The sequence below is a fragment of the Phodopus roborovskii genome, unplaced genomic scaffold (genome assembly GCF_943737965.1).
Source record: "Phodopus roborovskii unplaced genomic scaffold, PHOROB, whole genome shotgun sequence".
NCBI classification, from domain to species: Eukaryota; Metazoa; Chordata; class Mammalia; order Rodentia; family Cricetidae; genus Phodopus; species Phodopus roborovskii.
Genome location: NW_026126424.1, coordinates 14,432,106 through 14,444,719, shown reverse-complemented (window position 1 = coordinate 14,444,719; position 12,614 = coordinate 14,432,106). Strand labels below are relative to the sequence as shown.

Sequence of the window (12,614 nt, the reverse complement as noted above, 5' to 3'; positions counted from 1 at the left end):
AAGTATTACTACTGCAGTCTAAATCTGAGTTTTCATTTGAGAAGCCTTGCAGCCACAGATGCACGAAATGCAGCATTCCGGAAACCACAGGTGTGTTAGCTGGGAAGAGGGTCATTGTGCTTGAGAAAAAACATTGTTAAAATCCAAACTCAATTCTTTACCCAACATGCTTGGCAAATGACTTTACTGTAATGTCAATGTATTTAATATTTTATCTGCATGAATTATGGCATTTTGTATGTACTTCCTGATTTCCTCTGTGAATTGCTTATTACAGAGTTATCTTTCTCCTAGCAATATACAAAAATGTGTGCAAAGAATTTTATCCACCTCATTTTGATTTAGTTATCAGAATATACAACATCTGCTGAAGCTGAAGCCCATAGTCACAGAAAGGGTTCTTTCATTCCACTCCCAGGCTGCATACCATCAGCACAATTCAGATGGAAATTTCACAGCGATGTGCTGTTGCTAGTGGATTAGATGTCTCTGGAAAATTTGACCTCCCAAATTTGATTTATTTAGCATATTTGCATTTTAATGGCTTTCTTCCTGAAAGGGTAATCGTCTCATCAAGATGGACTGCTATGGTTTTACTGAGTAATTCACATTCCTCAGCTCATTTATCTATGTTTATTACTGTTCAGTATGACTATACCACACAATATGCAAGCACATGTGGCTCCTATTCACCTGAAATGAAAACGTCAATGTTTTAGAAAATGGAGAATTTGGGATTTTGTCGAGCTAAGTGATGTTCATCATGTAGTGTTGGTGATCTGCTGAATCAGGTTCCCGGTTTCAAAGCTAACAGCAACTTATGCTTCTATGGCATCTTCTCATTTGTAGAACTCTTTCATGTATGTCCACTTATTTTATGATACGTCCAAATTATTAAAAAGCTTCAATAACCTTTTTAAGGCTACAAGGTCCTTGCCAGTATCTGCCATTCTGGTAGATACTAAGATTGCTCTAAGCATCTTATTGAGGTTTGGTGAGTGGGCATGGCTGGTGGCTGTAGTTTGATGGTAAGCCACTGTCTATTACTACCAACTCAAACTTTGTCATTTCAGTTTTACTATCTCCTTTCCCATACCAAACTCCATTTTTGACTTTTTTTATTTTGTTTGCTGCAGCAAGCCGTTTTCCTCTACCATGCCCTCTCTTCTAGAACACTTTAGGTCTGCCCAGAAATTACTATACTTCCTTTTACCACTAAAGCAATGTACCAATTCCTGTTAGCACTTATCATGGAGCACTTATCATGCCTTACCCATGAATAAGATCATCTTAGTATATTGTCATGTAGGCTGAGAAGTCCACAGCACTCCATAGAATAAAGCAAATGCAAATAAAATTTAGGAGACTATGTATCAGTCTCCATTTTATTTAGCATCATCTTCCAAGTGTATATATGTCAGGATATCGGCTGGTCCACAGAGGGACTACAGATCTCCAAAAGCCATAACCTTTTATGTAACATTAAAGCTAAAAAATATTGTAAGTCTTATTAGTATGCTGGTACCATCAATGATATTTTTATGGGAAAAAGCTTTGAGAAGTTCCTTTTTGTAATATTTTTATTGCTTTTATGAGCATTTTGTATGATGCATTTTGAATACATTTACCCCTCTTACCATTATTTCCACCATCACATTTCGTCCTGTCCAACTATGATATTGTTGTGTGGTTTTCATTTTCTTTACCCCATTGATTCCAGTGTGTGTTGAACAGCTAGTCTTGGGAGTGTAACCAGCTCTGGTATGTGATCAGCTTACCAGACATAACACTTCTGAGAACGGGCTCTCCTTCTCTCAGCAGATATCAAACGCCAGTAATTTCTCAACTAGTAGTAAGAATTTCTGTCCAGCTCCCACCCCATGTTAGGATTTTGTCTGGCTGGATTTTGCACAGGTTTTGTGCATTCTGCCACAATTACCATAAGTCCATATGTGCATCTGCTCGGTTGTGTCTAGAAAATATTGTCTCTTGGTTGTCATTGACTATCCCAGACTCTTAAATTTTTCTGCCTCGTCTTCCACAAAGATCCTGAGCCTTGGGAGAGGAGTGTCTTCTCTAGTATCTTTATGTCTTGCTTTCTCTTGATGTCTTTTTGGGCAGATGTGTGGAAGGTATGACAAGCACAACTCAGATTATCACTACAACACAGAGGACATAGATTTACCTAAGCCCAGTGCTGTGACCTTGTCCCAAGCTCCACCAAAGACTAAGGTAAAAAGTTCAATGCATTCAGAGTGTCTTCCTCTGTTACTTACACTGCATCAGAATTATAGACTGGGTTTAAAAGTCTGAAGACTCCAGCTGTGATCTAAGGTCACTGCAATATGACAGCCTGATGAATTCTGCTCATTTATGCCCCCAAATCATTGTTACAGTGCTAAAAATCAGGTGTTTGTTTCTTTGAGGTTAGCAAGCCAAATGTGAATGTCCCAATAAATCTCTGAGGAACATTTGCTTACACTAGCTCATCTATCTCATTCAACCCAAATCACATGATTAGTTGACTAATTACACAAAGTGAACCTTGCCACAAAGCATCATGAACCTTAATATTTATCTTGATCTGAAATCTGATTTCATCAAGTTATTTAGATAAATTTTAGGGTAAAAAGTATACAAGCACTGTTAAAATAACTAAGCTGATAGGTTGTAACAAATCATAATGTGTCAGCAAGAGGAAAAGAACCAGAGTAAAGTGGATCAGAAAAGTGAGCAAGTTTCTTTTCTTTCCTCCATAGCTAGGTGACCTAACACAGGCAGTCACTTAGGATCATTGTGTAAATGGAATGGGATTTAAATAGTAGAGCAACCTCAAGCTGTTATATTCAACTGGAAGATCTCTGCTGTTTACTATCTTTGAGAACAATACTAGCTCTAGAGAAAATAGGCTTTAGTCATAATTTGTCTACTTTGCTTATTAATCAGCGTAAAATGAGGAATGAAAAGTTGATAAAATTATTATTGTTTTTTTGTGAGCCTTTTCATTAAATTTAAGTGATTGTCTAGGGCTCCATTTTGTTGGAAGTTCAAATCCTCTGGGTTGACTTCTCTGTTATTTGGATACCCACTGAACTTGAGTGGGTTATTAAATCACTTAGAAATTTGAAGATGGTTCAATGGGGTCATATGAGATGGATTGGTGCATAAGCAGAAGGGCCTGAGTTCAAATCTCCAGATTGTATCTTAAAAAGTCAGTTGTGACTATACATGCCTAAAATACCAGTATTAGAAGATGGGAATTGGTAGGTTTCAGGAGCTACATAGCTAGCAAATCTTCAGGTTCAGTGAGGACCCTACCTCAAAGGAATGAAGTGAAGACATTTAACCTCTTCACTTAAATATACACATGTGCACACTTCTCTCTCTCTCTCTCTCTCTCTCTCTCTCTCTCTCACACACACACACACACACACACACACACACACACACTGTATATTCTTAAGAATATACAATGGTAAGCAATAATAATTTTTAGTTAAGAATGAAGCTATAAATACTTCAATTGATAAATCAGATAGTACTAAGTACTATGCGTAAGAATATGGATAATTATATACTGTATCCCCATAAACAACATTGTTTTGAGAGGAAGAACTTGTGAAAGTAATATCTTACTCCATAGTCTTCTGTTTGCTTTCCTGTTTTCCATTTTAATATGAAATATTTTTTGCTAATCATATTTCATTATCATGTTCTAGTCAGTGTTTCTGTGTGAGATGGCATCTGTAATATAATGCAGTGGATGAGAATAAAATAGTTTGTTTTCACTCATTGATGATTTGCTTTAATACTCCCTTTGACTCATATAGGTCTCCAATAAAAATAGGATGTAAATTGTAAAACCTTAATTAATTTCATAAACTAGAACATCCTGGGGGGAACTGTGGCTTTCATTGGTAGAAACCTTTCACATATTTTGTTAGAACTCCAAATTAGTCACCAAAGCATGCATTTTTGCTTTGGCAAAGGGTGACTAGTTTGAAGCTCAGTTCTTACTGTTTGTTACTATAGTGATTTGAGGAACAAGAGATTTCTTTATGTTTGTGTGTGTACATGCCTGTGTATGCATATATGGGCTGTGTGTTGTGTTGTGTGTGTTTATGTGTGGTATGTGTATGTAGTATGTATGTGTGGTATGTGTTTGTGTAGTGTGTGTGTGTGTGTATGTGTGTGTGGTATATGTGTATGGTGTTTAGGTGTGGTATGTATATGTTGTGTGTGTGTGTGGTATATTTATGGTGTGTATGTGTGTATGTGAATGGGGGTGTTTGTATGTGTGTGGTGGTGGTGGTTGTGGGGAGTGTGTGTGTTTATCTGATGGCATCTTTGTGGCAAAAAGAGGACATTTCAGAATTGGTTTCTCTTTCCAGCCATATTTGAGAAAGGCTCTTTGGTTTATGCCATTCTATGCCAGGCTACCTGGCCAGGAAACTTTGCTTCCTGATGATTCGCCTATCTGTCTCCCATCTCACTGTAGGATTTCTGCAATTACAGAGATGTGACTCTGCAGTCAGCCTCTTTTTAAGGTGGGTTCTAGGTACTGAACTCATGTTTCAGATTTGTGAGCAAGTGAGTTCACCCACGGAGCAATCTTGCCAGCTCATGAGACTGAGTTTTATTAGGATTAACAATAAAATAAATGCTAGATAATCTTTTAAAAGAACAAACTGGAGGGGGAAGATCCTCAAATACCATTATTTTTTCAACAACCATGATAATACTACTAGTGACTACTACTTCCCAGAGAGCAGAAAATTGTTTTACTCATGTATCATTAATTCTCTTGACTACCTCCTGTTTACTTAAGCGATATAATAGTGCCACTCTTAGTTTGCCTCTCTTTTGAAAAATGGTATGTGAGATGTTTGTATTAAAACTACTCTTCCTAAGGAAGGCTCCAATATGTGAAGAGTCTGGTTATAAACAAATTGGAGATTTAACTACTCAGGGTTATAAACCCCAATTTGTTCATTTGCTTTTAATTACAAATTAAAAAAAAGTTATTTGATGTGATCCAAATATGAAAGCCCGAATCCTCTTGAATGTCTACCATCTGCAATACTTTTATGTCAATCACTTTCCCCACACTGACAAGGACAAGCAGAGGACTGCCAAACAGCATTTGTATCTTTAGTATTGAACGCAGCTCAGTTTGCTCCCATGTTTTATTTCACAGATAAAGGCCCACTGTTGTTCCAATAATTTGTAGGATTTATGATTTAGTTTGGCATGGCCCCCATTAATCACAGCACAACTAATGACTTTCAGGTACTCTCAAGGAAGGTAAAGGTACACACAACTCAGCAGGGTTTTATGCTGGCATTTCCCCAAATAGATCAATGAAAATTTTGCTGATCTCACTATGCAGGATTATACCGGTTTGCTGAAGAATAACGGTACTAGTGATGACCTCTGATTGTCAGGAATGGTCTTGGCTCTGCATTATATTTAGATGAAGCAGTCAAGATTATCAACATTTTAGGATGGTCCTCAAGATGTAACTCTAAGACATAATTAGGACATCAAAATGACATGGTCAGGATCCTGTACACATGACTCCATAGCAAAGATCAGCAACATCCTTGATCTTTGGGTTGAAGCGTGGGAAATTCATTGTTACATCCTTAAGCGTGGGCAATTCATTGTTACATCCTTATTCCCGTTTCCTTCAAGCTGTTTGAAGATATTCTCAGGGAATCTGAATAGTTTGAAATGTCCCCTGGCTTCATACATCTATAGATCGGTACACAACATAACAATGTGTACTTTAATGCTTAAAACATACAGCAAATAATCCAATACTCATAGCCTGGGATGTGCATTAGCCAGAATTCATCTGGGTAATTGCTGAATTTAAATCAGAGGGAGAAAAACACCTAGGACTGCCTTAGATGAGACAGTCTGAACAACTGATTATGTTTTCTAATTCAGAGTTTCCCAAGGCTTTAATATTTATGAAGCATTTTGTAAATATAAGCCTTTCAACATCTGTGCAGTTAAGAATCATAAGCTGAATTTCACAGAAGAGCAAATGGACTGAGAGAAGCTTAGTAATTGTCAGGGATACACAGCGAATATGACCAGCATGTCTCAGTTAACGTTTGCCAACTTAATATTTTGAATTTCTGTAAAACAAAAGATTCCATCCAGGACATATTAACTATTTCTATTTTTCCTGATGTTCATATTTAATAAATTATTTTGCCACTTTTGGAAAATTCTATTCATTTCATATTCACACACTCAAGGTAAAGTAATTTCACCAAATGTAATATATGCTTTTTTTGTGGTAACTATGTTGAAAATAAAGATTTGAGATACTAAAAATGCAGAAGAATCAAATAAATTATAACATAGTCACAGAGTAAGTCACATTAAGGACATCTTGGTGGCCTCAGTTGGAAACAACTGAGTTATTCAATTTAGTTCGGTTCAGAAGCATCTGCCCTCTGAGATAAAGATCATGTTGTAGCTGGAGCATCAAAGAAGACACACAAATCACCATTCTTGCATCTTCCCTTGAAAAAGCAGCTACCTCCCTGCCAAGCACTGGACCTCATCTGGTGAGAATGCAGCCATGTGTGATGCCACTCATGAGAAGCCAAGGATGGTATCCCAAATTTTCAATGTGTCTTTTATGGTATCTTGTCTTTGGGTATGAACATTTTTAAGGAACATATTTCATGCTCTCATTTCTTGTTCGTGCTTCAGAGGTGCTTCCTATACCAAATAGTCAAGGGCTTAGTACATTTGTCTGTGTATACTTCTCCTCATCCAATCCAATGCTTTGTGTAGTGCACATTCAATAATTTTAGAATAGATTACTGGGTGGCCCGATTCTAAAAGCAGTTACCTGGTCTATTTTTTCAAAGCATCCTTTTCTTTTCACCTCTATTTCCACTCTACTCTCAGGAGAGCTTCTACCAATCTATATGCTAATATTTAAAATTCCTCATTAGTGCAAAGTCATCTAGTTTTCAGCCCTGAATCTCCTCAAACTTCACTCTCCCAGACATGGCAATATAAGTGTTTTTTCTTTCTTTCTTCTGTTTTTTATAGGAGGAATACTTTATCATGGAGAGTGATACCTGCTTAGTCTCATAAGAAACCTCTGGATCCTTCACATTCTACCATCCTGGCTATGTAGGAAGGGAAAAGTTACTTCCTGGGTTTTCTGTGGTGTGTGTCATTTCCTTTCTACATCTAATGACAAATATCTCAGGAAAACATCTGGGCTTACATATTAGTTATTGGAAATCCATGGAAATACACATTTTCTATTCTGCATCTTCCTATCTTAGGCAATCCTCAATCTTACCCTCTCCCCCTCCACAGCCCATCCTCTTTCAATGAATTGAATGTTGAGGCAGTAACATTTGTAACTACACCTGGTTCTCAGAATCAATTCTTTTGATTAATTAGGTTCCTTCTCTTTCCCCTTAGAATAATATTTCAGTAACAGTGAAGGCAATTGATAATAATCTTAAGGAATCACAATTAGGTGTTCTGTGTCTTTCCAGCAAGCCCTTCAGTTCTCAAAGTTCAATGGTGAGGATACATTTATTCACATTTCATTTATCTCATCACTCACAAATAATCAGTGTGTGCCTGTCCAGGTTATTCAATCTTTTTCTGTGCTCAGAATCAACATAGATCTTTTCTATCTTCATTTTTGGTACATCTGTCTTCTGTCTGCCTAAGAATGGTTGTGAACTATGTGTGGAAGGGCCACATCTTCCCACTCTGCTGTGGTACCTTTTTGTTTCCTAGTAGATCACATAGTTTTAGCTTGAAGGCAAGGGAGATATTAGAATTGACCAATAGTTCCCTGAGGTTTTCTCAGAAGTTCATTGTGACAAAATATGGTAAAAGGTATGAATGAACTGCCTGTTAAGGCATGCACATCTGTACATAATATGTGTTACTATAAGCTGAAAATAAAGATGTTTAACTTTCACATTTTCACATGAATTATGTAACCTTCCTGGGTGAGAGCTGATATGGGGAAATCTGAAGGACATAACAGTATTTTGTTAGGAGAGATTGACCACTGTACAGTTTGCACGCACAAAGATGTGATTAAGAGTTAAATTATATTACAAATTTAGTCCTGATTCCAAAAGATTAAACAACAATAATGCTATTTTTAACCTAGCATATATTATAGATAAAATTAAGGTAGAACTTCAAAAAGTTCTTTCTGGTTGGGAAGATAATTTTTTTGGAAAGGATTGCTTAAACTATGTAATAAAAAAGTACAGTGGAAAAACACACCCAATTAAAGTACGTTACTTGAACAAGATAATTTACACATTCTCACTGTTGTCAAAATTAGGTCAGAGGTAAGAAAGTGTCCACTTTATCCAGAAAGCAGCTCAGGTGTAGGAATGTGAAGTAGAGACCAGGAATGTATAATGCACACTCTCACCTACCTGGAACTAGATTGTGAATGTCCAGTTTGCCAGTTTGCTGATATCTCCAAGGAAGGTGATTGTTTTGTTGATGCCCTTAGAACATAAGGGAAGATACAATACTGGCTTTGAATTTTAACATTTGCTGTTTAGCTAACCATGCATCAGTCAACCTCACTCTTTGACCATCTGAAACGAAAATCAAAGAAGCCATGCTCCTTGCCCAGGTTTCGGGCAGTCACAGTCAGGGAGTAGAGCTTACTTCTGTACCCAGACAGTGGCATACTTGCTGCTCACTTTACGCTCTTCATGTCACTGTGACTATGGCAATATATAGGCATAAAGATTGCGGGTCTTACCTTTCAGCAAATTTTACATGTGAAGCTATTTTGTGTTTTTGGTAGGGGTGTAACCACATCAATTTTTCAAAATGTCATTTACTCAGTAACTGTGGTGTGTCTTGCTGCCAACACAGAATTGGAAACAGAACAAGGGCTTAGCTACATGCCCAGTACAAGGCAACAAATACATACCAGGGCTATCACAAAATATTTTTGAAAATAACGCAATTTTTGTCGACTATTTCAAAGGTACAACCCTTAAAATTAACATAATTCCTATTTTAAAAAAGGAAAGAAAAAATAATTTACAGAGTGGCCATGTTAGTGACAGTCCTTACCAGGGGACCCGAGGAGCAGTTCAAGCCCTTCAATAGCCTTGAAGTGATTTTTCTGAATGAAGCCTTCCTTCTCATATCTCTTGAGTAGCCACATTTTCATAAAATGGCAAATCACTCTTGTACTTCTTACTTCTATTGGTCAAAATTGCCTGTCACTCCCATCACTTTGGGTGATCTATTAAATGTTTGCTGAAATAAGTAGTTCTTGAATGATATTTGTGATTGTATGATGGCCCATCGCACATCTATTTAACATTCAAGAAATTCCACTCTAGCCGAAAACTCAGGGATTTGCCAAATGAAAGCTGCTATTGCTTTGAGCTTATGTCCTGATGTAAAGGCCCACTAAGGCAACCTATAAATATGAATGAACACCCCAGAATTGTGGTAAGTAATTATGCAATCTAACGAGAAGAGCTGGGTTCTTGGTCACCCCCAACCTCCCACCCCTGCCTTGAGCACATGCTTTTTTCTCTGCCCATTGCACTCACTGGCTGGTGTGAGCAAGCTCAAAGTGGCTTGAAGATATTGCCTAAGCTTGGGAGCAGAACTCACAAGGCATCATAGAACTGATTCTCTGCATACATCTAGCTCTTAAACTACTTAAATATCTACGCACAAGTGTGGATAGCTACGTAAGATTGCATTTTGTATGCTTGTGCTGTGACTCTGCTTGGGTCTTCTGACCTCAAAGGAATCCTGGCAATTCCCTAAACGCTGGAAATAGCGACATGAAGCACATAGCTCTTTTCCCCTTCCTTGGTAACTGGTACCCCTGGGTCCCATGAATCTGCAATGCCTCATCTCTCAAACAGCTAATCAGAGGAGACTGAGAAGATGAGAAAGGATATACTTAGAACTGGGAAAGAGCGGGTGTACCTAAGATGATGCCTCTCAAGCTAAGAGCCTTGATTCTGTCGTTTTATTCACAAAGCCTTGGAAAGCTGGAGGGGAGGCAAAGCCTTCCAGACTCTAAAATCCTCTGAGATAATTTCTGTCATCGCCCTGGAAGCTACACCGCCCAGTTGCTGTCCAGAGCAGGGGTCACGGAGTCCGGGCAGCTCTGTGAACATAGAGGATGCAACTCGCACGCGCCATCCGGACACTTTGCGCTTCGGTGGGCTTTGCGCTCTGAAAACGTGTCCCTGCACCATCTTTCCAGGCGCTGTGCGGGAGGTCTGAAACAGCCCAGCTGGTTGCCTCGAAAGGGAGTTTCTAGAAGCTCCATTTCTGCTGCCTCCCCTCCCCTTCGGATTTGGGATTTTACCCCCATCAGGGAGCTGCTGCAGCTCCACAGCATCTGACTGCCTTCCGAGGGGATAAGGTGTCACCGACGCCTTTTACTGCGGGCTGGCCCGAGGACTGACCCCAGCGCTGCGGTGTCGCGGATGCTCCCCTGCTGGGGCTGGGGACTCCCCGCCCTTGCGCGCGACCCCGCGCCCGGGCGGGCGGCGCTTGCGGTGGGCAGGGGGTGGGCAGGGCAGCCGGGACTCGTCCAGGGGTAGCCACCTCCTCTGCATCCTGCCCGCGCATCCCTGAGCCCAGCCTCATCATCCGCCTCTGCCTCTGGCAGCAGCCAGCCTCCGCCTCGCGCCACCTCGGCCTCTCGCCGCCCCCGCCCCCGCGCCCCCGGTGGCTGTGCCTTGGCTGAGCCCGGAGGGGGCCTGTGGCGCGTTGGCCGCCTGCTCGGCTCCGCTTGGCCGGGAGGCGTGCATGCCCCTGCTGCCCGTGGCGCTCATCAGCAGCATGCTCTATTTCCAGATGGTGATCATGGCAGGGACTGTGATGCTGGCGTACTACTTTGAATACACGGACACGTTCACTGTGAACGTGCAAGGCTTCTTCTGCCACGACAGCGCCTACCGCAAACCCTATCCCGGTCCAGAGGACAGCAGCGCGGTGCCCCCTGTGCTCCTCTACTCGCTGGCCGCTGGTGTCCCGGTGCTCGTGGTAAGCCCTGGGCTACTAGCCTTCTCTTGTTTTCTGCAGGTTGAGGGAGGCTCCTCCAGGAGGACCATGGTAGACCAACCTTTACCATCTAAGTTCCTCTAACTTGGCGGCAGCCCTCTTGAAGCAGAGGACATTCTTCTGGGAAGCACGGGGGATGGGTGAGAGGGAAACACCCCTGCCTTTCTCCAAACCACCCCTGCACCCTCTGCTGAGTCTGCAGGGCTGGGTGGCTCAAAGACAGGGAAGAGATGTGCAGAAGGTGATGGGTGGGTGGCTGGGATGTGAAGGGGGTGAGCCTCTGAAAAGAATAGACTTGATCCATTCTGTGGTGCTGCCTCACTGGTTGGCCTCCTGGATTTTGGCTAGGGAGAGGAGCAACAGCCTGGGGTGGGGTAGAGGTGTAAAGGGGCACATGCTCCTGTCTTATTCCCCTTCTTTTTCTCCAGATGAAAGAGCCAAGTGCACTGAGCTGGAGATCAGCTCACAAGTATCTAAAAATGTCTGTGGGCATCTGTAAATGAAGAGGCCTCAGCAACAGGGCTTTGCTGAAAAGCCAGAGTAGAGGTGCCTGCATCATAAGAGCACTTTAAATTTATTTAAAGGCTGGTTTCTCCCTGGACAGCTCTAGTGCTTGCCTCTTCCTGGCTGGATTCTCTCTCTCTCTCTCTCTCTCTCTCTCTCTCTCTCTCTCTCTCTCTCTCTCTCTCTCTCTCACGCACATGCACATGCACAAACACACAGGAGCTAATAATTACAGCACAGTTTGCATATATGAACACAATGCAAAGTTTTTTCTTCCTGTGAGAGATGAGTCATATTTCTTTGGATACCAACCAACCACACTGTGGTTCCTTTACATTGACAAAATATCTGAGGTTGCCTTCCCATGATGCTCCCTCTCCTTTCCTCCCTCCCTCTTTCCCTTTTCCTACATAATGAAAACGAAGTTAGAGGATGAGAAGGCAAGGGAACTTGAGTTTTTACTTCCCATAACAGAGCATATGAATTGTAATTGTGAACGTGTATATTGCTGCATCCATTTAAAAAAATGTATCTTTTCTTTGGTATTTCGGGATATGATTTAAAAATTTTCAATATGAAAAGTTCTTATCACAAAACTGGAGCAATACAAACAAACCAAGCAAGTTCTTGATAGCTTCAAAGTAACTCTGTTTATCACACCACTGCACAGATGACTTCAACTTCAGTGTTAAGGCTTTCTTGCCTTTAATTTGTTTTTGTTTTTGACATTGGGTTTACTAAAATATGTCAGAAATCTTCAATGCAGTTTCAAGCTCCAGTTCTCTCTCAACCCCATTTGAAAAGTTGCCAGAACAAAAGCTGTCCTAGTTTTTGGGGACTTTCTGACTTTGCAGATTCTGGGTTTTCAGGCACATGCTTTCTAGGAGACTAAATAACACAGAGATTTTTCAAGAAATTTTTAAAATGGAAAATGTCAATTGCTTTTGGGTCATTGATTTATTGGCAACCATAACCAATAATATTTGTCTCATCATTCAGTGTCATAAATTAGATGGCACTTGTCACTCTTG

The 12,614-nt window shown here is 40.5% G+C and overlaps 1 protein-coding gene across 4 annotated transcripts in view; it reads left to right on the top strand.

Annotated features, from left to right (window-relative positions):
• Positions 1–12,614, top strand: part of Plppr5 (phospholipid phosphatase related 5) — a 173,321-nt gene that overhangs the window by 56,568 nt on the left and 104,139 nt on the right. For 3 of the 4 annotated variants that reach the window (XM_051185604.1, XM_051185602.1, XM_051185601.1), the window contains exon 2: positions 10,873–11,061. In XM_051185604.1, the coding sequence (XP_051041561.1) occupies positions 10,873–11,061 (189 nt within the window). Of the gene's footprint in view, positions 1–10,497; positions 11,062–12,614 lie in introns of those variants that run through there. The other variant, XM_051185603.1, reaches the window with a different exon arrangement.